General features: G+C 40.7%; 2 protein-coding genes and 1 long non-coding RNA gene across 4 annotated transcripts; 2 read left to right on the forward strand and 1 right to left on the reverse strand.

Moving 5' to 3' along the window:
• Positions 1-2138: 2138 nt before the first annotated feature.
• LOC135671281 (uncharacterized) lies at positions 2139-2593 on the reverse strand. Its single transcript, XR_010512692.1, has 2 exons — positions 2458-2593; positions 2139-2374 (listed from the first exon to the last, which is right to left on the reverse strand). It is a non-coding gene; the product is annotated as an uncharacterized LOC135671281 (long non-coding RNA).
• Positions 2593-5908, forward strand: LOC135671280 (uncharacterized). Of its 2 annotated transcripts, XR_010512691.1 has the most exons (5): positions 2593-3033; positions 3185-3264; positions 3347-3405; positions 5290-5738; positions 5820-5908. XR_010512691.1 is itself a non-coding variant. In XM_065179321.1 (4 exons), the coding sequence occupies exons 1-4, from the start codon at positions 2743-2745 to the stop codon at positions 5592-5594; spliced, it is 735 nt and encodes a 244-aa protein (XP_065035393.1). In that variant the 5' UTR covers positions 2593-2742; the 3' UTR covers positions 5595-5908. The 2 variants fall into 2 exon arrangements, 1 of the variants encoding a protein (XP_065035393.1); XM_065179321.1 differs by having other exon boundaries at positions 5290-5908.
• A 659-nt stretch (positions 5909-6567) lies between these two features.
• LOC135671279 (homogentisate 1,2-dioxygenase-like) lies at positions 6568-27282 on the forward strand. Its single transcript, XM_065179320.1, has 9 exons — positions 6568-7009; positions 7461-7691; positions 22676-22755; positions 25180-25347; positions 25434-25609; positions 26217-26286; positions 26401-26555; positions 26635-26718; positions 26810-27282. The coding sequence occupies exons 1-9, from the start codon at positions 6828-6830 to the stop codon at positions 27056-27058; spliced, it is 1395 nt and encodes a 464-aa protein (XP_065035392.1). The 5' UTR covers positions 6568-6827; the 3' UTR covers positions 27059-27282.
• Positions 27283-27857: the final 575 nt, after the last annotated feature.

Here is a 27857-nt window from a genome sequence, read left to right on the forward strand (position 1 = left end):
TCTAATGGTGATCGATATGGCTGATGCAATGACGATTCTCAGATCGCTATGGGATCTCCTTCTCCACTTGCACTATAAGGCTACCAGAGCCAAGGAGGAGGAGAGGAGGCTGAAGAAAATAGGAGGGGCAACCACCAAAAGTTTTAGCCTATAAACCGTGAGATTTCTCCTATTTATAGAGGTACATGCAGCTTAACCCTTAATGGAAATAAGAGGTGTATGTAACTTAACCTTTAATGGATCCTATCCTTATTAGATATTGGATCTCTATCCAATTACCTAATCTTATTAGATCTTATCCATAGGATTTAAATTAGGAGCTCCACGGATATCTCATATACATACCTCTACTAGTCGTAACATTCACCATATGTGTGTGACTCTCTATGATCGATAGAAAGTTGGATGTGAGTCGATCTCATCATAACTCCTTCTGATATAGTAAATTATTATCTTTATAATAATTCACTCGACTTATTGACTATAGATATACTGGCCACTATATTATAGTCCCCAAATAGTACAAGGGATCTAATACATCAGACTTGTTTGTCCTCAGGTATCATGTATCTATAGTTTGTTATCCATCTAATATTCTAGAGACCATATATTGGGTATGGTAATGTCAAGCTGAATGACCTTAGAGAACTCCTTCTCTCTCAATCTGAATGACCTTGGCTAGGGATTTTATCTGAGCGAGCACATACGAGATATTTCTCTTATGATACCGAGAGTGGATGATCCTTTATTGACACTCAATTACTTTCGTAAGATTTGTTAGGACCGAAATCAACACTAAGGGGGGTGTGGGGTGAATTAGTCTTATATAAAAATTACGACGATTTAAAAACTTGTTCAATGTAAAAAAATCATTTCAATAAAGCTTGTATCAGAAAGTGTTTGAGTTTGACTTAGAGTAAATGTAAAGTCAAGTGAGCAGCTAAGTAAGCAGTAAAGGAAAAAAAGCACACAGGATTTATAGTGGTTTGATCATTATGACCAACAACCACTCTTGATTCTTCTTCACTCGAGGCCACCGGCTTCCACTACCGATCTTCTTTCTAACGGGTGAAGATCAACTACCCTTACAACTCTTTCTCCTTTTCAGAAGCTCAAGAGAGAACCTTTACACCCCTCTTTTACAAGTCTTTCCTCACACACCTCCCTTAGGACTATCACTAGGATGAGGGACTCTACATTTTAAGATATTACAACCCTAGAATCATAGAGTTTTTCTTTTACTTTCATGTGTTTTTCAAGTAGAAATTTGTAGGATATTCATAGACTCTAAATCACTTCAAAAATTAAAACCAAAATTTAAATCCCTAGGTTTTTGGGTACTAGTGGTACTACCACCGGTATTGGGCAGTACCACCATTTGCCAAACTGACAACTGGTCGTATCATCGCTTGTCAGTCTGACATTAAGTGGTACCATCGCCTAGTCTGGCATTGACACTAGGTAGTACCACCGTCGAGTCTGACGATACCACCACCTGACATAGTCTGGAATATTGTATCTGGGCAGTACCATCATCAGTCTGGACAGTATCATCGCCCAAACAACTTGAGAGGCCGAGTCTTAGGCGGTGCCATCGCTTGGGCCAACTAAAGGTCATTGAATGAACCTTTCTTTTGATCCAAAAAAAGCCTCTAACTCCGGCTCAATGGGTCCCTAATTGAGTTAATCTGATTACACTCGAAACTAACTCAATTAAACTTAAACTAACTCAAGTAAGTAAACACTCACAATGAGTATACAATTATTAATTTAAATCTAAATATTTTGACTAATGATTTAGGCATTAACCGAATGAAGTTGTTATACAATGTTCCTTCTGCTTACTGCATAAAGAAAACCTTCTCTAATAGTTATGCGGTTAGTCACGCCCCAAATTGAAATACTTGATACATGAATAAACATAATTCATGTAAAATGAATTTATGAATGGAATTAAATACGAAGCATAATCGAAATATTGTTGCAAAAGGTTCATATCTCCCATTAGGAGTTAGGAGTTCGGCTTCGCTAATAGGCTATCTTAATTCTATCTCAATAAATTAGATAACCACAGCAACCAGTTCGAGCTATATGGAAATTCTTCGACTAATGCAGATTAATCACCTTATGACTAAAGATGAGAGGAAACGGGCATTCATGCATACATGTAATCGGCATCTGCGCCGGTGTTGGATTCAAACTATGACAGCAGGTTTGATCTATATGCAAATTCTTGGAATAAGGATGAACAAAGATGAGAGGCAACGGGCATTCGTGCATACATGTAATCGGCATCTGCGTCGGTGTTCGATTCATTGATGCCGCTGAGGACGAGGAGGCCCGGGCCGATCTCGGACACCACGCGGCCCGCCACCTGCGCAGAGAAGAGACGGAGTGAGAGCGCTCCGAAGCCCTCGGGTTCATTTCCATGTTGGTGAATGCACTGGGTACACGTACCTCGAGGCCGGCGGATGGGACGCGCTGCACGACGGCGCTCATCTCTCGGCATCGGCTGCCGTCGCCCGCCCTCTTCTCCTCGAAGCGTAGCGCTGCCGAACGCTGCGTGCTGTGAGCTACAGGGTTTTGGTGAAACAAGCGGGCCGTAAGCCCACCCCTGCGGCCTGCCTTGCGTCAACGAGTATAAAGAGCGTGTGAGGCCCCAACCAACCTTGCATCCTCGAAGACCTCTGCACGAATCGACTGCCTTCTTCCTCGTAGCTTTTATGATCGAAACCTCGCACGATGCGGAGTTTGCTCTCAAGATTCTCACGTCTCTCGAGATCGTCTCCTTCGTCCATTCTTCGATCTCCTCTTTGCCATCCTCCTCCACCTCATCGTCTCTTCTCCCTCGAGCACCCGATCCGGGAATCATTTCCCGGCGACCACCTCAAATGGATGTCGGTAGGATGCCGAAGGGGCTCCAAGTTCGCCACTGGCTTCACCCCCCTAGAGCCAAAACAACTTGGATCCATCATCGACCTGGAGAGGGCCAAGAACTGCTCGCCGGAGGAGCTCGTCTCCGTCTGGGATGATGTTAAGTTTCGTTCTCACACCCACCAGTCGTTTGTTAGAATGCTTCCAAGTCATGTTCACCAGTTTAGGGTTTTAGGCTTGAATCTTGGTCGATCCATCTTCTAACTCATCAGCTATTAATTTCCTTTCCCAAATAATTCCTTTTCTCCAGTATCATATTGGAAGAGGTCATATAGGCACGTCCATGAAAGCAAAGTTATATCATCTATTGGATCAACGATCGATCACCTGGTATGTGTCTTCTCTTTTTTGTTTGTGTACTGACAAAAATATTTCGCCCTCACTCTTCCTTTCTTATCTGTTCTTCGGATAGCCGGCATTTCGTCATTCCATTGTGGAGGGGGAGTGGCTATACCAGCATGTTCATCCAAGGTCACATCTTCTCCTTTTCCTATTTATGCAGTTTCCTTTTGATATATTCATTCAAGGCCACATTTATTATTATTATTACTATTTATATGAAAGAAAATTATATGGTTAGAATGGACTCAAGATCCTCTCTGTCTCCTACTTATGCAAGTTCTTTATTTTTTAGCCTTGGCATTTATTAAGGGTACCTTTAATAAACCTAGATATGCTTGATCTGACAGTATAATGACTTGTTGTGCTAACTTCCAAATAGAATTATCAGGAAAACCTATATAAAAACCACCAGGATCTTAAATCATAAAGTAAGGAGTCTTCCAATCCACAATAAAGAAATTTTTCATGATTATGCTTATTTCAGTTTGTTTTGATGCATTCGGTATTTTGTCAACTTGTTGTTCTTGTTTCAGAACCAGTGCTCGTTTGGGGGGAAAAAATTTAGAATAGTTAGTCCTAGGATTTACCTCCCAGTATGCAAGATAGAATACAGGCAGGAGAGCTTATCAGTATAATTAATTTCACAATTATCTGTCAGGAGCAAGAGTTCTAATGACCGTCTTAAGCAGTAGTTGACTATCGATACCATTAGCCTACATAACTGTGAAAGTTTATGGCATGATTTACATGATGAAATAAAACAACAGCAAACTGGGTTGGATACATGGATTTTTTTCACCAATGATCTCTGTCCTACTTTTAGTTTCACTAACGGTGATGACATAGTATGACATGGTATGCATCAGTAAGTCAAATATTTCCTTGATTAACATTGATATTTGATACATGGATTTTGTCACTTTTCCTACCTATGATGTCCACAGGTATGTGTTTTACATATTGCATAGTTTTAGCATGAACTCATATGGTCCAGTTTGCACTACAAGATCACACAGTCTGATGCACATGTGACAGTGACACTGTTTTTAGCTTATACTTAATTATAAGCTGCTGTCAGATTTCTTGGTTACCCACCTTGAGTTTATTTGTTCCAAAATAAAAAAAGAAGGGTGCAAGAACCACTGGTCTTTAATGTCTACTTGTTAGTTGTCAGCTCTTTTATAATTCAAAATAATCTACCAAAGAGCACAACCATCTTTGCATCCTAGGAATTAAGTTTAATTAACTCTTAAAATACTATATGTAATATATGTATGTATTTACACACACAAAAGAGAAAAAAATATCAATGGAATAGAAATTTCTCTCCGTTTCTTCTCTTAATGTCATTTCTAGTGTCAAATCAAATCTGGCATGGGGTCTCATTGAAGCATAGACTTTGAGAGACAAAGGGCCTATGATTAGAGCACTCAGGTTTACTGATCTCAATCAATCTGGTTTTCCCAGATAATACATTGTGTTGCCTCAGAATCTTAGGGTTATCTGATCTACTAGGATATTTATTATGACCAAAGTATCAGATTTCTGGGATTGACTCATCCTTATCATGGATATACGTGTCTTGCTTATTGTAATTCTTGCTTCCCAGTGTCCAAGATACTAAGAGAACAATATCTTCCATAGAAGTCAATTGGTTTCATCCTAAGCAAGAAAAAGAAGCCAGGTATATATCTATTGAAATGAACTTGTTCTGCAAATGGGTGGTTATTAGATGCATAATGTAGTGGCACCCTGAAACGGTTTCTATTAGATACATTTCAAATGTGATGCTTGGAGTATCTGCCGTTTTCTTTTCTCCTTGTCGCTATAGTATTAATTTTTCCAAATTTTCTATTAAAGGTTTTGGTGTGTTTTTTTATATAAGTTTTGACATTCAGGAAGGTTTGTTGGAAATACTTCAGTAAGTCTGATACCTCAGAAGATATGTATTTTTTTCATTTTGATGAAGCCCTGGATTATCTGCTCCAATGTGCTTTTGTTTTGATGTCACAGTGCAGATGCCACACATGCTCTTCACAGGCCTTGAGGATTACAAGGCCAGAGGAACCCAAGCAAGCCCCTACTTCACAGTCACCCATTACACTGAATATGCAGACAGCAAGGATGTAGTGCTCATTCGTGGAGACGTCGTGTTCACCAGCAAGCTCAGTGACTCAGAAGCAAAATGGCTTATGGAGACTGCTCAGTCATTCTATCTGAATGATGTGCGGTACAAACTTGTTGAACGCTTCAACAAAGAGACTCATGAATTTGAGTTCAAAGATGTTCTCCGGGCACTAGAAATGCCAGCCCTTTGATTCATGCTTGGACCAATGGCATGTCCAACATCCACCCCCTTTTCGATAAGCAAAAGAGTGGAGTTAAATAGAAGAAATGAGAAATAATGGGGTGTTCTCATAAGATTTCAACTTTTCCCTGTTGTCTGTAGCTGATTCAAAGAGGTGTGATAAGTTCCTCTCTTCCTATATCAGTTGTTTAAGTGCACATCATTCTTCTTGCTATCCATTTGTCATCTCATGTAGGAGCATTGTGGATGCAAACTCTCTTTATCTGTTGACCAGATAAACTGGAGATGGTTATGATTGAAGATTTCATGTGGAATTTTGTCAAATGGATGAAATCTGTGTTCACTGATAAAAAAGTTGAAGATTGTGAGTATATCATTTTTAGAATCTAATCGTTGTTGGATTATAAATTAATCACAGGAACATTATTACAAGGTGCAGAGGATATCTTGGCGAAATCTACTTGATCCTATGTTAATGCTAAGTATTGAAGGTGAGATTATCTTTAGAAAACATCTGCAATTATTTTAATGGCTATAATTTCAACCTCATGCTTATCCTGCGCACGTCTCAATTGCGTGTCCGCGTCGTTAGCAGCTCGCAAACGACTCTTTCCACAGCAAGGTAAGAATTCTTTCGTTTTAGTCCTTATCCTTCTTATTTATGGATAATTCTTCTGCAATTCTTCTAAGATGGTCCCTTGAGTTTTATATTATTGCATATCACTCTGCTCTCTTCCCTAATCCTTATTTCTCCCCTTTATTATAAATTATCTCCTGAATGAATCCATATCGTGGTAGAATTGGTGAGATGCCTAATAATCAAATCTTGGAAGAATAAGGTTTATGGGAGCTTCAATTTCAATAATTTGTGCTGTTTAAAGAATATTATCATTGTACAAATTTATATATGTACTTAAAAAATCAATTTTAAAAAGTAATATTTAAAAAAATAACAATTGAGAAATTTATATGCAGATAAGCAAGAGTTCAAGGACTAAATTGCAAACAATTTAGGGCCCCACACCTGGTGTGGGCCTATACACCGCACGATGATGTCAGGATATTGTTTCTGACATCATTATCAGGATTCTGATAGATGCAACGAGGATGTTCCTGTTTGTGACCGAACAGGTACATTCCACCCTTTACCGCAACCTCCTACCTCGCTGAGTCGTCGCCAACCCACCGAACGAGTCGAAGCATTCCACCGCCTCTCTCTCTTCCTTCGATCGAAAAGACTGGGATGCAGAAGCCAGCGGGGGAGCCGGAGTACCTGTCGGGGTTCGGCAACCACTTCTCGTCTGAGGCAGTCAAGGGGGCGCTGCCGCGCGATCAGAACAGCCCCCTCGGCTGCCCCTGCGGCCTCTACGCCGAGCAGATATCCGGCACCTCCTTCACAACTCCCCGCAAGCTCAACCAGCGCAGGTCCTCCTCCTCCTCCTCCTCCTCCTCTTTCTTACACCATGTTCATCATCACCATCATTAGGAATGCTTATCTAATCTTGAGTTCGTCGTAAGATTCGGCCTTTGGTTTCTTTGGTTCGGCGATTCTCTTTCAAGCAAATCGGCAAATAACTCGCATGCAAGAGTTTCTTTTTATTTTCTAGCGTTCGAATTTGTTCTTTAACTTTTACCGGGGACAGCCGGTGAATTTGGAATCGGTGAAAGTGCTCGTTTCTCAAAGTAGTGTTAAAGAACTCTTTCTGAGTGACGTGGTGGTGCTTCATTTTCTCTATTCTAGTATGATGTGTAGATATAGAATGAATTCTCTTGGTCTTTTCTTGTTATCATTGAATTAGTCCTCTTCTATTGTGATTCTTAGTAAGGTGCTACCGAACTTGAGCTAATTGCTTTCCTTAAATTTGTTGATCCTCAGCTGGTTGTATCGCATAAAGCCTTCCGTCACTCATAAGCCATTCCACCCTCGTGTTCCTCGCCATGAACGGCTTGTCAGTGAGTTTAATGAGTCAACCAGCTCTGCGACACCAACTCAGCTGCGCTGGAAGCCTGTAGACATCCCTGAATCTCCAACAGACTTCATCGATGGGCTCTATACCATATGTGGGGCGGGAAGTTCTTTCATTCGGCATGGATATGCAATTCACATGTAATTATACCTATCCTTGATCTTCTTTTTGAATTGATTTGATGTCTTGATACCACTATTGAGACTGTAGTTGAATCTTGTGAGGACTTATTTCGTTCTAGATCCATTCATCTTGTGACGCTAGGATCACATTGGTAATAGTTGTTACTACCCAACCTAATATCTCTGTTTACCTAATAACTTCATTTTATTGGGCCCTATACAAATGTAGTCCAAAATGTTAAGAGCTAATTTAATAGTAGAGGAATCGTATAGTCCTATATACCAAGGTATGTAATACCGTACCGTACTGGTATTTCGAGGTTGGCTCGGTACGGTATGGTACCGGTGTATCGAGCGGTACACCAGGGTATACCGAACTGTCACGAACGGTAGTCGCGCACCCGCAACAACTCCGTTCAACGAACCGTTCGTCGCTCACACCCGCATGTACAGCTGCTTGACAGCATGTTTTCTTATGGTTTTGGGTCATTTTGCTTGTAAATATGTAAGTTCGAACAAGCTGCAGCGTTGCAAAGCGACCGTTCACCAAACCGAGCAAAACAGCCCCAAAACAGCCGAAAACGGCTCCGTTTTCGCGTGCCGCGGGAGGTGAGCGGAGTGCTGCCTCCGCTCACCAAAATGTCAGCCAGCTCAGACCCCAGGAACCCCCCGGGTGGCACATGGCTGGATGGGGCTTCGGTTATATACCGGGCGTTGAACACTCTTTCGCAAGTTCGCACGTGACCTTTACGGGAACTTGGTGTTGCGTCCGGGACCAGGTGAGCGGCTGTTTGTGGGCTTGCAGCTGTTCGTTCATCCTTGAAAGCCTTGTTTTTCTCCCTCTCCCTCTTTTCTCTTGTGCACACAAGGTGTTCGACGATTTGCTTGTAAAGCTTCCCTTTTCGCGAGACTTCGGGACTTGTCCGTTGCTCGTTCTTTCGATCTAACTTTCTTTCTCTTTTACAGGTCCTTCGGGACCTGCGAGAGGTTACAAAGTGGCTGATCCTTGCGGAGCAAGATCGCAAGGGCAAAGCGCGACTTAGGCAACGCAAGCTAAGTTCGCGTCTTTGCAACGAGGACGACCCGCGACTTAGGCAAGGCAAGCTAAGTTCGCGTCTTTGGCCGCAAGGGTGCCTCACGCCTTAGGCAATTCCAGCTAAGGTCGTGACAGTGTGGTATCAGAGCGGGCAAGCTCTTCGATCGAACAGCGAACGAACTTCGCGACTTCGCCATGGCAAAGCATCGTGGCGAATCAAGCAAGACGGGGCAAGCCGGAACCTTGCCCCAAGCAGCCGCAGGTGGGCTGCATGTGCACACTCGCTCTCATGCTGTTGGAGCCGCTCACGAGGATCGCGGCAGCGAACAGGATGAGCGAGAAGTTGGCAACTCTCCGCGAGCGGAGGAAGCGCAATCTGGTGCGCTAACTGGGAAAAAGAGTCATAAGGAGAGACTCACGACGGCGGAAACCCGCCTGGATGTTCTGGAAGCGAGCATGGAGGAACTCTACCATGGCCAACAAAGACTTGTTGGGGTAGAGAGCTCGCAAGAGGAAGCGGAGTCCAGGATCGACAAGGTCGAGGCCCTAGTCGACCGACTGTCCGATGACACCAAGGACTCCGTGCAGCACTTACAAGATGTTGTGGCGGAACTCACGGCGAAGGTGGCTATGCTCACAAGAACGCTAAATGCGGGAGGAGGCAACACCCGCGTTGCACCGCCACAAAACTTGAGGGCACCTGAGCCCCATGGATACGGAGGGGCCAGAGATGCCAAGGAGCTCGAGAACTTTCTGTTCGACATGGAGCAATACTTCCGAGCTACGAGGCCCGATTCTGAAGATACCAAAGTTTCAATAGCAACAATGTATCTGAACGGAGATGCGAAACTTTGGTGGCGAACTCGTTGGGAGGAGATCCAACAAGGTCGGTGTCGAGTCGACACATGGGAAGACTTGAAGCGGGAGTTGAGAACTCAGTTCCTACCGGAGAACACAGAGTTCGTCGCAAGAAGGAAGTTGAGACAACTCCGCCAAAGTACCACCATCCGAGACTATGTAAAGCAGTTTTCTGCACTGATGCTGGACATACAGGACATGTCCGAGAAGGACAAGTTGTTCAGCTTCCTTGATGGTTTGAAACCATGGGCTCAGCAGGAGCTGAATCGAAGGAATGTTACCGACGTGGTCGGGGCAATTGCAGCTGCAGAAAGGCTCACCGACTTCGTTTCCTCTGAAGACCCAGCGAGAAGGAAACAATCTTCAAGCAATCGCCCTCCAAAACATTCTCGAGGGAAGGAGCTCGGGGGCGAACAAAAGAAGAAGAGCTCCCACAAAGGGCCGAATCCGAAAGGCAAGGCCTCAAAACCTGGAGGATGCTTCTTGTGCGGAGGACCGCACATGGTAAGGGAGTGCCCACAGAAGCAGGCACTCAACGCTTTGACAGCTTCCATCCACCCTCCCCGATCGGACAAGGGCAAAGCTGTTGCTCTTAGTTCGAGCAGTTCAGAATCCAGCAGCGACGATGAGGAGTCGCAAGGACCCCGAATGGGAGCAATGCGTCTGTTGAACGCTATGCGGGGTCAAGTGGGGGAGAACATGAAGACGAAGGCACAAAAAGCAGGAAGCAGCGAGCTAATGTATGTGGACATTAAGCTGAATGGCCAAACAACCCGTGCAATGGTGGACACGGGCGCTACCCACAACTTCATAGCCGATCGTGAAGCACAGCGACTTGGGTTGACCTTGGAGAAGAGCCCAAGCCGAATGAAAGCAGTGAACTCGGAGGCCAGGCGAATCTCCGGGTTGGCGAAGGGAGTTCCCATCAGAATCGGGACTTGGAGCGGAAACACCAACATGATGGCCGTGCCACTAGACGACTTCCAAGTGATTCTTGGAATGGAGTTTATGCATGCGGCGAAGTTGGTGCCGATGCCATTCTTGAATTCCCTATGTATGATGGGAGGCGATGATCCCTGCGTGGTTCCCGTCTCTCGGAGAGGAACCAAGGAGCCCCAACACATCTCGGCATTACAATTGAAGAAAGGGGTGCGAAAAGGCGAGTTGACATTCGTGGCTGCTATGAAGCTAGAGCCACTCAACGAGGAGGCCATTCAAGAACCTGCCGTGGTGGCGAATGTCCTAAAAGAGTTCAAAGATGTTATGCCACCCGAGTTGCCGAAGACTCTCCCTCCACGCAGAGGCGTGGATCACAGTATCGAGCTGGAGCCAGGAGTGAAGCCTCCAGCAAGACCACCCTACCGCATGCCTCCACCAGAGTTGGCCGAACTCAGGAAGCAGTTAGGTGAACTGCTAAGCGGTGGTCTCATCCGCAGCTCAAAAGCACCTTTCGGAGCTCCAGTTCTCTTCCAGAAGAAACAAGATGGGAGCCTCCGATTATGCGTCGACTATCGAGCCCTCAACAAAGTAACAGTGAAGAACAAGTATCCCATCCCGCTCATCGCGGACTTGTTCGACCAACTGGGCAAGGCCAAGTATTTCTCAAAACTCGACCTTCGGTCGGGGTATTGGCAGGTGCGCATTGCTGAAGGCGACGAAGCGAAGACTACCTGTGTGACCAGGTATGGAGCGTTTGAGTTCTTGGTGATGCCTTTCGGCTTAACCAACGCTCCGGCCACATTCTGTACTCTCATGAACCAACTATTCAAGGAGTATTTGGATAAGTTCGTGGTCGTCTACTTGGACGATATCGTCGTCTACAGCCAAACGCTCGAGGAGCACGTCAAGCACCTTCGGACGATTTTCAAGGTTCTCAGGGAGAACACTTTGTTCGTAAAAAGGGAGAAATGCTACTTTGCTCAAACTGAGATCCTATTTTTAGGGCATCGAATCGGTGATGGCTCCATTCGGATGGACAAGTCGAAGGTGCAAGCAGTTGCGGAATGGCGAACTCCAAAGAAGGTGCCAGAGTTGAGATCCTTCCTTGGATTCGTCAACTACTATCGACGCTTCATTTCAGGATATTCGAAGCGGGCAACCCCACTGACGGAGTTGCTGAAGAAGGAGCAGCCTTGGAAGTGGTCTGACAAATGTGAGATAGCATTCCAAGATCTGAAGGCTGCTGTTCTGGAGGAACCAGTGCTCAAATTGCCAAACTATGGAGAGCCCTTTGAAGTCCACACCGATGCTTCGGACCTTGCTATTGGTGGAGTACTCATGCAAGAAGGTCATCCGGTGGCCTACGAGAGCCGCAAACTCAACGAGACCGAGAGGCGGTATCCAGTGCATGAGAAAGAGATGACAGCGGTGATCCATTGCCTACGAGTTTGGCGACACTACCTCCTCGGGTCGCGATTTGTGCTGAGGACAGACAACATCGCCCTGAGTTATTTCCAAACTCAGAAGAAGCTCTCCCCAAAGCAAGCACGGTGGCAGGACTTCATGGCTGAATTTGATATGGCAATGGAATACAAGCCCGGGAAGGCGAATGTCGTGGCCGATGCGCTGAGTCGGAAGGTGGAGTGCGTGAATGCTGCACAACTGGAGGGCAGAGGCCAAACAAGTCAGTTACATTCCAACTTCCTTTCCCGAATCAGAGATGGACTGTATAGTGATCCCCAGGCAGTTATCCTGATGCAGCTCATCAAAGAAGGCAAGGCACGACGATTTTGGGTCCAGGAGGGACTTGTTTACACAAAAGGGAATAGAGTGTATGTTCCCCGAGTGGACAATTTGAGGCGTGAACTCTTGAAAGAGTGTCACGATTCCCTTTGGGCTGGACATCCCGGCATTCACAGAACATTGGCTCTCGTGGAGAGGGCCTTCTACTGGCCAAAGATGGGGATTGATGTGGAGGAGTATGCTCGAACATGCCTTACTTGCCAACAAGACAAGGTGGAGCAACGGAAGCCGGTGGGACTTTTGGAGCCGTTGCCTGTACCAGAAAGGCCATGGGAGAGCATTTCCTTAGACTTCATATCTAGCTTGCCGCCTGTAGGGGGACTTGGATCGATACTTGTGGTGGTCGATCGGTTTTCAAAGTATGCAACTTTCATTGCTGCTCCCCTACACTGCTCAGCTGAAGAGGCGGCCAGACTGATGATGAAGGGTGTAGTGAAGTATTGGGGAGTCCCACACAATATTGTTAGTGATCGAGACGCTCGGTTCCTGGGACGATTCTGGACCGAGCTATTCAAATTGTTGGGGTCAAAGTTATACTTCTCTACAAGCCTCCACCCCCAGACGGATGGTCAAACTGAAAGAATAAATTCGCTCTTAGAGCAGTATCTCCGGCACTTCGTGAGTGCCAATCAACGAGATTGGGTGAAGCTGTTGGACATCGCCCAATTCTCCTACAACTTGCAGCGGAGCTCTGCATCCAACAAGAGCCCCTTCGAAATTATCACAGGACAACAACCGTCGACTCCACACACTATGGCAATTGGTTATACTGGGAGTAGTCCATCAGCCTACCATTTCGCAAAGGAGTGGCATCGAAATGCCGATATTGCGCGGGCTTACTTGGAGAAGGCGGCAAAACGGATGAAGAAGTGGGCAGACTTGGGAAGGCGACCACAAGAGTTCAAAGTTGGCGATTTGGTGTTGGTAAAGCTCCAACCAGCATCACTCCAATTCTTCAGGAAAAGAGTCCACAAAGGATTGGTGCGTAAGTATGAAGGGCCCTTCCCAATTATCAGCAGAGTAGGCAATGTTTCTTACAAGTTGCAGCTGCCGGCGTGGTTCAAAATTCACAACGTTCTTCACGCCAGCAACCTGAAGGCCTACCATTCGGATCCGCAAGATGCTTCTCGAAGTATTCCAACTCGGCTACCTCCCATCACAGCCTCCTACGAGAAGCGAGTGGAAACCATTCTGGCGGATCGCAAGATAAAGCTACCCAACGGAGCGGAGCAAACAGAGTACCTGGTGAAGTGGCGAAAGCTTCCCCGAACTGAAGCCAGTTGGGAGCCTGAAGACGCCCTGCGACATGAAGAAGAAGTCATCAACAACTACCAACAAGCGTCGACGAGGGCGTCGACAGTTTAAGTGGGGGAGAATGTCACGAACGGTAGTCGCGCACCCGCAACAACTCCGTTCAACGAACCGTTCGTCGCTCACACCCGCATGTACAGCTGCTTGACAGCATGTTTTCTTATGGTTTTGGGTCATTTTGCTTGTAAATATGTAAGTTCGAACAAGCTGCAGCGTTGCAAAGCGACCGTTCACCAAACCGAGCAAAACAGCCCCAAAACAGCCGAAAACGGCTCCGTTTTCGCGTGCCGCGGGAGGTGAGCGGAGTGCTGCCTCCGCTCACCAAAATGTCAGCCAGCTCAGACCCCAGGAACCCCCCGGGTGGCACATGGCTGGATGGGGCTTCGGTTATATACCGGGCGTTGAACACTCTTTCGCAAGTTCGCACGTGACCTTTACGGGAACTTGGTGTTGCGTCCGGGACCAGGTGAGCGGCTGTTTGTGGGCTTGCAGCTGTTCGTTCATCCTTGAAAGCCTTGTTTTTCTCCCTCTCCCTCTTTTCTCTTGTGCACACAAGGTGTTCGACGATTTGCTTGTAAAGCTTCCCTTTTCGCGAGACTTCGGGACTTGTCCGTTGCTCGTTCTTTCGATCTAACTTTCTTTCTCTTTTACAGGTCCTTCGGGACCTGCGAGAGGTTACAAAGTGGCTGATCCTTGCGGAGCAAGATCGCAAGGGCAAAGCGCGACTTAGGCAACGCAAGCTAAGTTCGCGTCTTTGCAACGAGGACGACCCGCGACTTAGGCAAGGCAAGCTAAGTTCGCGTCTTTGGCCGCAAGGGTGCCTCACGCCTTAGGCAATTCCAGCTAAGGTCGTGACAGAACGGTAAATCAAAGCATACCGAACGGTAAACCAGAGCATACTGTAGCACTGCATAGCACTGTAGCAGTATAGCACTGTATAGCACTGTAGCAGTATAGCACTGTATGGCACTGTAGTACTGTACCGAGCGGCGATCCACGTACCGGTATGTCGTCGGACCAGTACGTACCGTCCATACCGAACAGTACCATTCGGTATTGCATACCATGCTATATACCAACCCACCAGACTATCCACTCATGATGTTGGACTAATTGAACCATCACAAAGGAACTTGAATATTTATGCTTAAAGAGGTTTTGATTGTTTGTTGCAAGTTGTAACTACAGTGAATGGTATCAAAACTGACTTTCAACGCCTGCTGTGTCTATGTCAGACATCAACACTTACTGTAGACTTCCCAACATATTGCACATGGTTTGAAATATTATGTAAATGTATCATGACACTTGGATCAGTTATGGCATGTCTGCTATTGGAAAATTGTATGTAGTTTGGACTTCTGACTTGCCTAATATTGTTAAATATAATTTTTTTTGTCTTTGCAGTACTTTTGTGAGTGTTTACTACTTGTATGGATGACTGTTCTGCTTCTTAAGAGTTTCTTATATGATGCCCATAAAATATATATATATATATATATTGCCATGTCCATGCTGTGATGAGTCCCACTTTTACTAGAATTTTTTTATGGGGTGCATATCCATTTCCTGTCAAGTCTGCATTGTATATCTATGTTTGTGGTTCACAGAATGAGTGTCAATTGATTTCAGATGCTTAATGAATCTAAGTCAAAGTAACAACAGCAATAAGCCATAATTTCTCTGCTGTCATGAAAGACGATTTTCAGTTTCGGTTACAATAACAACAATAACAACAACAAAGCTGTGAGTCACGACTACTTGGGATTAACTACATGGATCTTTTGCCACTCTTGACATTTATAAAAAGTCAAATATTTAGTTAACCTTAGAGTACTTAAATCTTTATTTATAATTTCTATTAAAATCTTTTTAGGTCTTTCTCTACCTCTTCTTGTATCATTAATAATAGTAATTTCACTTCTTTTGACTATCGTATCCAGAGGTCTTCTAAGCATATGTCTATATCATCTCGGACGATTTTCTCTCATTTTATCCTCTATCGAAGCGATATCTAGTTGTTCACAAAGAATAGTATTTTTTTCCTATATTTCCTAGTAACTTCACGCATCCATCTCAACAATTTTCAGTTTATGTTGAATGTGAAAAATTAGCATTGGCAAACTTTTGTTATATCATAATATCTGTAATTTATTTTTCTTGTTCAACAATTTAAGAATGCACTTTTACTGAACTTATCAATTAGTCAGGGTGGGCCTTTTATTTAACTAGGTATGGCATATGTGCATTGGCATTTGAGCTATGTTGTTGAGTTGCACAAGTGGTATTCTGATGACAGTAGCCTATTCAACCAAACATGGCCTATTTCTAAATGTAGGTTTCCATATTTGGGAAAACTGGATGCATTGTACATGCATAGTTGGAAAATTGGAAAAAAGATTAACAAGTCATGTTGAACAGCCTAGTCCAAGTTAACAGTATGAGCAGTAACAATTTGGATTATTTCCCCTGCATTTGAACGTGCTGGGAAACTTGGATATAATGGAAGTAAAATTTTGGCTTTGTTATTATGGGTATATGTGTCTAATTTTGGTTCACATATTTAATTTGTTAACAGTTATGTGATGGATGACTTTGTTATGCTGCATGTACCATATTGAAGATGTCTTGGGAAGCCCAACCCAACCAACCATATTGAGTGGAGGAAATTCATTATCTGAATAGCAAATTTGAAATTTTAATATGCAGTTTTGTGGGAAAAATCAAGAGCAGAATGTTTAATTAAGGGTTCTCAGAAGCCTTTAAGCACATATACATGGTCAAGCAAATATATGATTATGGAGACTTCAAGCTTATACTGTGGCTCAATCTGCACTTCTAAACATAGATAACTATGATCAGTACTTAATTACATTTCTGTTGGTTGTCAAAGTCAAACTAATTGTCTTCGGTTGCCCATCCAACCAAGAACAGTAAATGAAGGAACTTTAGCTCATGAAAATCAAAACTTGATTTAAAATATACAAGGATCATTTTCAAAGAAGAATCCTAGTCAAAGTAGGTTTGTCAAGAGAATGGATGATATCGGGGAGAGTAAAAATGCAGAATGGATTTCGAAAGAACACCGATAGAACAGTTGTTCAGATAGAAAATGTCACAGAAGACAAGGAACGAACTGATACCGGAAGCACTAACGAAGCAACTTTGATAAAAACGAAAAGTAGCTCACCACCAAGTTTAAAATCACAATGGGATACAGAAAGTTCACCACCCAACGGAAATTAAACGAGGATACAGAACTAGAAAATAAAAGACTCACCACTCAAGGATGCATCCAAGAGAGATACAGAGTTTAAGGGGGTTCTCTAAGAGAGCTTCTGCTCAGATATCATTAGTTTCTAAAGTCCTTTCTAAGTCCTAAACCCCAAAATAAATACTAGTGCATGAAACAACCCTTTATGCATAGGGAATTTCGAAATTAAGTGCTTTACAACTGCCAACCAACTCCATTAATGTATTTCTTTGTGCAGGGAATATGCTGATGAGCTGTCTTATCTGAGTAGGCTGAGTTGAAGATTATGTGGCAATATTATTGGCTGAAAAAAATATCATATTATCAGCATGGTCTATATGAACAGATTGTAGCAAATTAGACACTCTCATGTCAATCTCCCCTGGTTGAAAAAGACTTGTCCTCAAGTCCTTGTTTGTTTCGTCATCATGATTATAAAAAGGACTTAAATCAGTCACATTAAATGTTGGGGATACTCCGTAATCCTTAGGTAGCTCAATCTCATAAGCATTTTTGCTAATTCTCTTAAGCACCTTGAATGGACCATCAGCCTTTGGTTTCAGTTTTCCAAATTTGCCCAGCGGAAACCTCTCCTTCCTTAGATGAATCCAGACCAAATCACCTGCATTAAACTCCACATGTTTTCTGTGTTTGTTAGCAGCTTGCATGTACCTATCATTTTGTTTCTCAATGGTTGCTTTCACACCCTTATGCAACTTCTTTATCTGCTTAGCTCTTTCATCAGCATCTCCACTAAATTGCTTTGTTGTAGAATGAGGGATTAAGTCCAAAGGACCAGCAGGATTAGCACCATAAACTACCTCAAAAGGACTCTTACCAATACTATGATGCATAGAACGATTATAGGCAAACTCAATTTGTGGAAGAATGACATCCCACTGCTTAATATTCTTGCAAACATAGCTTCTAAGAAAATTTCCCAAGCTTCTATTTGTTACCTCAGTTTGCCCATCGGTTTGTGGATGATACGAGCTACTGAAATTCAAAGAAGTACCCAGCTTCCTCCAAAGAGTTCTCCAAAAATGACTAACAAATTTTGAATCTCGATCAGACACCATAGTTCTTGGAATACCATGCAATTTAACAATCTCCTTAAAATATAAATCAGCAATATGAGATGCATTATTCGATTTATTGCATGGAACAAAGTGAGACATTTTTGAAAATCTGTCAACAACAACTATGATAGAATCCTTGTTCCTTTGAGTTCTTGGCAGTCCCAAAACGAAATCAAGACTCACATCCTCTCATGGAGCATTTGGCACTGACAATAGAGTGTACAAATCAGAATTTTGACTTCTTGTTTTTGCCAAATGACACAATCGGCATTGCTTCACATGTCTATCCACATCTCTGAACATTTTAGGCCAGTAAAAATTTGATTGAACAAGAGTTAGAGTCTTGTCCCTACCGAAATGTCCTCCCAAAACACCACTATGAACTTTAGCTAGAATTACTTGTCTCAAAGAACAAGATGGAACACACAAAGCATTAGCTCGAAAAAGAAAACCATCAAAGATAAAAAATTATTGAAAGGAACCTGATTTACAATTCTGCCATATCGAGCCGAAATCCACATCATTCTCATATAGATCTTTGAATGTTTCAAATCCAACCACTTTGACTTCCATTGCTGATAATAAAGAATGCTTTCTGCTTAATGAGTCAGCAACTACATTTTGAACACCAAATTTGTGCTTGATTGTAAAGTAAGATTGTAAAAACTCCACCCAAGCTGCATGCCTCTTATTTAGCTTGTGCTGGTGATTAATGAACTTTAATGTCTCATGATCAGAATATAGAACAAATGGCTTGGCAAGAAGATATTGACTCCAATGAGACAAAGCTCGATAAATCACATAAAACTCCTTATCATAAGTAGAGTATTTCTTTCTCGTATCATTCAGCTTTTCACTAAAAAATGCAATAGGCTTTCCGTCTTGGCTCAAAACAGCACCAATTCCCACATTAGATGCATCACATTCAACTTGAAACACATTATCAAAATTTGGTAGAACTAAGATAGGAGCTTCGGTCACCTTTCTTTTCAAAAGCTTAAAAGCATCATTAGCTTCACTAGTCCATTTGAATTTATCACATTTCAGACATTCGGTGATTGGAGCAACAATAGAGTTGAAACCCTTGATAAATCTTCTGTAAAACGAAGTTAAGTCATGGAAACTCCTCATATCATGCAATGAAGCAGGTGTTGGCCAACTAAGAATAGCCTCTACCTTATTTTGATCCATCATGATTCCATCTTTTGAAACAACATACTCCAGAAACACCACACTAGAAGTAAAGAAATCACACTTCTTTATATTAGCATAAAGTTTTTGATGTCTCAAAATAAGAAAGATCTCTTTCAGATGATTCATATGCTCCTCTTCGCTCTTGTTGTACACCAATATATCGTCAAAATAAACTACAACAAATATTCCAATGCATGGCTTAAGTATGTGATTTATAAATCTCATGAAGGTGCTAGGAGCATTAGATAGCCCAAATGGCATAACCAACCATTCATTTATGCCTTCTCTAGTTTTAAATGTTGTTTTCCACTCATCTCTGGGCCTCATTCTTATTTGGTGATAGTCACTCCTCAAATCAATTTTTGAGAAAATATAGACACCACACAATTGATCAAGTAAATCATCTAACCTTGGAATAGGAAAGCAATAGTCCACTGTGATTTTGTTGATGGTGCGACTGTCCACGCACATTCTCCAAGAGCCATCCTTCTTTGGCACCAACAAGGCTGGAACCGCACAAGGATTCATGCTCTCCCGAATTAACCCTTTTTTCACTAATTCATCAACTTGCCTTTGAAGTTCTTCATGCTCCTTGGGACTCATTCTATAAGCTGCCTTATTAGGTAGAACAGCCTCCGGAATAAGATCAATGTGATGCTGGATATCTCTCAAGGGTGGAAGGCCATGTGGAATCTCTTCTGGTATAACATCTTCAAACTCTTCCAGGATTTGTTTCATGATTGCTGGTGTCTCCTTGTGTTGTTCATTTTCCTCTACTACTACTAGAGCCATAACATTACCTCCTTTGTCTAATTCATCTTTGCATTCACCATAGGACATAAAAGCGCTAACTTTCTTCTTTGGTGCACTAATTTCGGATGGTTATAATGGAGCTAAAATAATTTTCTTTTCATTCACCTTAAAAGAATAAGTATGTTTGTAGCCGTCATACAACACCCTTCTATCATAATGCCAAGGTCTTCCCAACAGCAAATGACAAGCATCCATAGGAGCAACATCACACCATACTTTATCTTTATAATACTTGCCAATAGAAAATAAAACTAAACATCTTTTAGTTACATTGATGTCATTTCCTTTTTGCAGCCAACATAACTGGTATGGATGTGGATGAGGGATGGTATCCAACTTTAGCTTCTGCACCATCTCCAAAGATACCACATTCTCAAAGCTGTCGCTTCGATGATCACCAAGCACACTTTGCCAAGAGAAGTGCATTTAGTGTGAAACACATTTTTTCTCACCCAACTTTCATCGTCGGCCACATATGACACTTGTAAACTACGTTGCAATACAATAGACAAACCATGATCAGTATAAGTAATCTTTTCCTCATCATCATCGTATTTTGGTTCATCCCCAGCTTCATCTTCTACTCCATCACTATGATCTTCAACCAAAGTTACAATCCTCCTATTTGGACAATCTAAAGCAATATGCCCAAAACCATGACATTTGAAGCATTTTCGGCCACTTGGGGTAGAAGAATTAGGTGTTTTTTTGCTGCCAACATATTCTTCACCCTTTTCTTGCACCTTCGATATCACCTTGCTTTGGACAGTAGGCTTGGAACTTCCTCCTTTTGTATATCCTTCTTTTGAGCTGTACCGAAAACTCTTTTCAAACTTCTGTTGCTTTTCAACTTTTAATGTCAATTTGCTCACATCATTTAAAGACCAATATGACTGTAGCTGAACAACTTTAGCAATCTCATACTTCATACCTCCTAAGTATCTTGCAATTGTTTGCTCTTTCGGTTCCATAAGCTCTCCTTTTAACATCAAATTATCGAATTCTGCAGTGTACTCCTCCACACTAAGATCTTTTTGCTTGAAATCATGTATTTTGAGAAAGATCTCTTGCCTATAATTATGAGGTAAATATTTTCTCTTCAGCTCCCTTTTCATTTTCTCCCATGTAACGATCTTACTCTTCCCCTCACGTTCTCTTTGTTTCTTTAAATTTTCCCACCAAAAAGATGCATTCCGCCTGAGTTTAAGTGCCACAAGTTTGACCTTCTTTTGTTCTGGTGGTTCATGAAAATCGAAAATTCTTTCTACTGTATTAAGCCAATCGATAAAGTCATCAACATTTATTTTACCTTCAAATTCTGGAATATCTAATCTGGGGTTATATTTATTCTGCCACTCGCCTTGGACTCCATTTCTTATCCGACATCTTCTCGACTCCCTTGGAAGATGAGGTGTATCATCATCAGAAGTAAACTCTCGAATGTCATTTTCTTGCTGGTTTTGTCTACTTTGAAGTTCGTCGATTATTTCATTTTTTTCTTGTAGGCTACGTAGCAATTTTCGTAGCTGCAGCCTCAACGACTTAGCGTCAACTTCATGGTCGCTACCTTCACCAACTACATCTTTTCCATTCCGCCTTGCCATGATCTCTAGTATTTAGCTCTGATACCAAACTGATATCGGGGAGAGTAAAAATGCAGAATGGATTTCGAAAGAACACCGATAGAACAGTTGTTCAGATAGAAAATGTCACAGAAGACAAGGAACGAACTGATATCGGAAGCACTAACGAAGCAACTTTAATAAAAACGAAAAGTAGCTCACCACCAAGTTTAAAATCACAATGGGATACAGAAAATTCACCACCCAACGGAAATTAAACGAGGATACAAAACTAGAAAATAAAAGACTCACCACTCAAGGACGCATCCAAGAGATACAGAGTTTAAGGGGCTTCTCTAAGAGAGCTTCTGCCTAGATATCATTAGTTTCTAAAGTCCTTTCTAAGCCCTAAACCCCAAAATAAATACTAGTGCATGAAACAACCCTTCATGCATAGGGAATTTTGAAATTAAGTGCTTTACAACTGCCAACCAACTCCATTAATGTATTCCTTAGCCATGAAGAAAAGCACCATGATACAGCTTTACAGCTGCCAACCAACTCCATTAATGTATTTCTTTGTGCAGGGAATATACTGATGAGCTGTCTTATCTGAGTAGACTGAGTTGAAGATTATGTGGCAATATTATTGGCTGAAAAAATATCATATTATCAGCATGGTCCATATGAACAGATTGTAGCAAATTAGACACTCCCGTGTCAATGGAACTGAGCACCTTTCTTAAATTGGTTCCATTGAAAGGAGAGAAAGGAGTCAAGGAGCTGCCTTTTGTTCTTGGGCTGAGCCTTTTGGTCAGATTTAATTTGCTCAAGCACTGGATGGTCTTTGAATACTGTGGGATTAGCATTTTTTGTCATAATATAGGGAAATCTCACCATTTCATTAGAAATGTAGTTGAAAAATTAAAATGTCATGCAAAATAAGAAATATGTTCTCGTTATACTAGATAATAGTTAGGTTGTACTTACCTTTTCTTCAAAAAGCTTCTGTTCCACTTAATATTGGTTTATAACTGTCCTAGCAGTAATTGCATAGTTACCAGTATTTTAAAGGCCAAAGGAAACATGTATATATTATTTTTGCCATGTAGTTTATTCTTTTTGATATTTATGTCACTATTATGTGCATGTAGGTATGCTGCTAACAAATCCATGAGTGGTTGTGCCTTCTGCAATGCTGACGGTGATTTTTTGGTAGTTCCCCAGAAGGGAAGTAAGTATTCTCTATTCACTGAACAACTAGATTACTTTTACATGGTTGCATCATTCTGTTTGAGAAAATATAGAAATTTCTGTTACATATCTCTATCATTACCAAGTATAAAGCAGTTATGTTGAAAGAACTTACTGTGACATAATAGAAACAGTTAACAGTCATGTTGACTCATTTGTATCAAATGTTGTGCTATCTCATTTGATATAATCTACTAGTTTAAAAAAAAACTTACTGTTACATAATAGAAACAGTTAACAGTGATGTTAAGCTCTCTTTTTTCTGTTCAGATGCATAACTTCCTATAATGTATTATTTTCTACCATGTGATCCTTCTTCCTGTAATGACAGTTGCAAAGTATTTTATACTATCTTGTCTGAACTATAATTCTATTATGTTGGCATTTAATCATTATATAATTACTTTCCAACTTTTCTTAGAATAAGCATTACAAGAAACTTTGTTTCTTAGAGTGGTGGAAAATCATTTTTCCAGGTAACTTATTAAAGTCAACAATCTTTACCTACTTCTCATGTTGAATGCTAGCAGTGATAACAATGGCAACTCATGATGTCCCACTCGGGATGATATCACTTGTAAAACCAAGAGCAATTAAATCCCTTCCTATTATTCCTGGCAAAGTCATCTTCTATCTTTCTTCACCAAATCACCTCACTTAATTGTGCCATCTATAGGCCATGTGTGAACAGGTCTATGTAATTAATTTCCTTCATCTTATGTCAGACCTACATCTAAGTTCATGAATAGGAACGTTTCTAATTCTATATTTTTTTTAATAATCACTCTAATGCTCAACATTTCAACCCATAAAATATGACTAGCCTAATAACTATCCTTTTTTTTAATTTAATGGACTTGATGATCACGGAAAACCATATATATATATATATGTATATGTATATATATATATATATGTACATATATACATATACATATATACATATATATATATATATATATACATATACATATACAAATACATACATATACATATACATATATACATATACATATAAATATATACATATACATATATATATATATATATATATATATATATGTATGTATGTATAAATACATACACACACATATATATTACTTTTAGGAACTTTTTTCAAATAATGCCATCAATAATTAATACTTATCATGGAAGTATATCCTAAATATGGCTAGTTGTTCATCAATACGAAAGTAAAAGATAAGGATTTAAATCGATCTTTATAGGAAATTGGATAGACACTTTTATAGTCCTAACACTAGTGAGATTCTGGTATACTTATTTTCTATCACATGATATAAATAGATGCGATTTTATTTTTAAAATGCAATGAAATAAATCTCTAGAAACTTTATCATAGGCTCCTTGAGATCTAAGAAAACAATGATTGTGCTTTTCATCTGCTTTCAATTATTTTTTGTTTAATAAATTAGATAACTACTATGGTTGATATTGTAGGAAGAAAACCAAAATAATTTTCTATAATAGATGTTTGATGTCTTAATCTTTGTTCAATCATCATCTTGAAAAGTTTCATAAGCGTGTATCATTATTTTAGTTTCTTTATAACTTGGGCAACATTGAATATTTTTCTTAATCTTGTTTACTGGTATCAGAAGATTTCTCTTTTATCCGTTGGACCTTTTTGTAGTTCTCAAAATTTTATAAAGTAAACTAATTTACCAAATCATCTCCTCTTTCTGTAGACTCAAGACCTTATTAGGGATAAATATTATTTGTTGATGTTTCTATCAAACATTGAAACATTGGAGTTAGTATTTCAATTTATTTTCTAATGCTTGAGGCCAATAATTCAAATTTATGTTAGCTATCATCGAACTATATCTATATCCAGAATGTAAAAATATCCTCTTTGTTAGACATAGTTATTTCTTATTAGCATTCTTCATAATGTGCATACCAAATTTAACTCCATTTACTGGAAATGATTAGAAATTATCATAGACAAAGACTCTTGCCAATAAATTACACCTGCAGGAGTATTTAGGGATTTAAGTGTTGATTTGGTATCATAAAATGTGGTTTTGCATGGCACTGATCAGTACTAGTTCAGAAATGCCTGTGCATCTCTTATGATCAACTGTGGCACATCAAGAGTATGCCAGATAATATCACTGATTCTTCAAACCATGGCTCCACTGTCAATGAAGCTGATATATTTTATGCATTTTTCCTTCGTATGTTTATTTTGAACTTTATTTTTCTTTCTTCACCTTTCACCATGAATATGAATCCACTTGCAGCGGTACCTGTTTTCTATTTATTATTTCAGTTGCCTAACAAAGTTATGTACAATTACTTATTTTGTTAGTTCAATAAGTGCTTGTATATTTGTTGTTTGTTTCATTCGTCTTAAAAGCCTTGTATGTCTTGTCAAATCCAGGGTTGTCAATCACAACCGAATGTGGAAAATTGGTAGTTTCTCCAGGTGAAATTGTCGTCCTACCTCAAGGGTTTCGCTTTTCCATAGACTTGCCTGATGGTCCATCACGAGGCTATGTTGCTGAAATTTTTGGTGAACATTTTCAACTTCCTGATCTCGGCCCAATTGGTATTGGCTTCAGTATTTTGGCATACATGGGACATTCCAGTCAAATTCTACCTTTACTCAACAATTGATAAATGGATGTTGCATAGGTGCAAATGGTCTAGCTGCAGCAAGGGATTTCCTTGTTCCAACTGCTTGGTTTGAAGAAGCTTCCCACCCAGGATATACCATAGTGCAAAAGTTTGGTGGAGGGCTGTTCACTGCAAAACAAGATTTTTCTCCATTTAATGTGGTCGCTTGGCATGGAAATTACGTACCATTTAAGGTACTTTTTAGTAGTTTAATATATGGCTGGCAATTTCAAGTTAAGGCAGTTGGTTGCTTTGTGTCGATGATGAAAGGAGAAATACTTCAAAGTATTGAACAATAACTGACAACAGAAATGATTAGGTTATTGTTTTTTGGCTCTGGTGATAATGTTCCTTGATAAGCTAAAGTGTCATAATCAAGATTTAAAACTTGGACCCGGTAATTACCATCAATGGATCATAGAAACACTAAGTTCGTACAATAGAGCAAAGTGATGGAGGACAAATGTGGGGAGGATTTTATCTGCAACTTGAGTTCTTTATCAAGGAACTTGCTTTGGCATGAAAGGACCTAGCTTGCTAGCCTAGGGAAAAGAGGAAAACGGCAAGGAAAACATGGAGGAGGTCATTTGATAAAATTGACCAAAATAATTTATAAAGCAACCTGCATAACCCATGAAAACCTGGCATCACTTGCAAATAGAAAGTTAAACACTTCTTTTGATATTTCTTGCACAGAATGATTTCTTGAGTTCCATTTCTCAATGACACACACCTGCAGTAAAGGTTTTTTCTGATAAAATTTCAGTAACATACGGCTTTTTATTTTTTATTTTTTTTCAGTATGATTTGAGTAAGTTCTGCCCATTCAATACTGTTTTGATTGATCATGGTGACCCTTCAATAAATACAGGTATTTGTCTCAAGTCTATGTTCTTATGCTATATTCTATTTCCTGTATATTATCAAGGTTTCCAGTCAGTGTACATTTGTTTAGGTGACCTTTTCCTTTTCCTGTGTATCGCAGTATTAACTGCCCCATCCGATAAGCCTGGTGTTGCATTACTTGATTTTGTAATATTCCCACCACGGTGGTTGGTTGCTGAGCATACTTTTCGTCCCCCATACTATCACCGGAATTGTATGAGTGAATTCATGGGTTTAATTTACGGCATATACGAGGTATCGAGTTACGATATTTCTAATGATTACCATTTCTATAATGGAATCACAAGAAGATAACTGATCATAATCATTACAGGCTAAAGCTGATGGATTTCTTCCTGGGGGTGCCAGCCTCCACAGCTGCATGACACCACATGGACCCGATACCAAGACTTACGAGGTACTTTCTTTCATGCAAGTATCTATCAGTCCTCAAGTTGCTCAAAGTTGTCGCGATGACAGTATATTATGTTTTCATCTTATTATTCTAGGCAACAATTGCTGTTGGTGAGAACAGTGAGCCAGTTCGACTGAAGGGCACCATGGCTTTCATGTTTGAGTCGTACCTTATACCTCGTGTCTGCCCGTGGGCTCTCGACTGCCCGTATCTGGATGCCAACTACTACCAATGTTGGATCGGATTGAGGTCACACTTCTCATCCAATAACAGAAGTGAAAATGGAAGTCCTGATGTTCCTGGCACTACCCAAGTTCTTTCAGAAGATAAAGGGGATGCGTGAGAGTGTAAGCTTTGGTTGATCTGCTTCTGTTGAGTTATTGCCTTGTGCATGTCCCAGCTATGTAATGACAGGAGGAATAAGGATATGCATAGAAGGCAATGGTACAATAAGATGATAGATATGTTGTTTGTATACTTTTACTGGCAAAACAAATGATGAAAATTAAAATGTGATCATAAATTTGATTCAACATCAAGATCACAGGGTTCCATTCTTGTTTTTAACCAAGTCTTGTTTACTTTTCTTTGATCTCTTTGTGTCCCATTTAATCTTTATTTGCTCTATTATATCAATCCGATGCAATGTTCATATGCAAGTTAATATTCCCTAATGGGATAAAACATTATTATTTTTCGTGGCAAATTTGATCATCAATCCATTATGAAGTTGACTCAATCTAATCTAATCCATTCATCCAAATCTTGTTCAAGATCTGTTTAGTCAAATCCTAAGTCGGGTTCTTCATGGAAGATCCTGATAGAAATTTTCAACTACGAGTTGGCTCATGTTCCTGACTTTTCTAATACTTAAGTTAGTACGTATCCAAACAACAAAGGAGTTAAAAGATTTAAAGAGGCCCATTAAGACTTTTAAAGAATTCAAGAATTATTTTTCGTACTTACAAAGGTATCTCTATCTATTCATAGCTTGAAGATTAAAAGTCTATTTAATATCATTAACACAGACATATTACTTGAAATTTGTTTGATATCAGCAACACACTAATCCCAAAGCACATTGAACCTTAAAAAACACAGTGCATCAACTTGGTGTCGCTATCCAATCCCTTACGTACCAA

This window comes from Musa acuminata, unplaced genomic scaffold (genome assembly GCF_036884655.1).
Source record: "Musa acuminata AAA Group cultivar baxijiao unplaced genomic scaffold, Cavendish_Baxijiao_AAA HiC_scaffold_1138, whole genome shotgun sequence".
Taxonomy (NCBI): domain Eukaryota; kingdom Viridiplantae; phylum Streptophyta; class Magnoliopsida; order Zingiberales; family Musaceae; genus Musa; species Musa acuminata.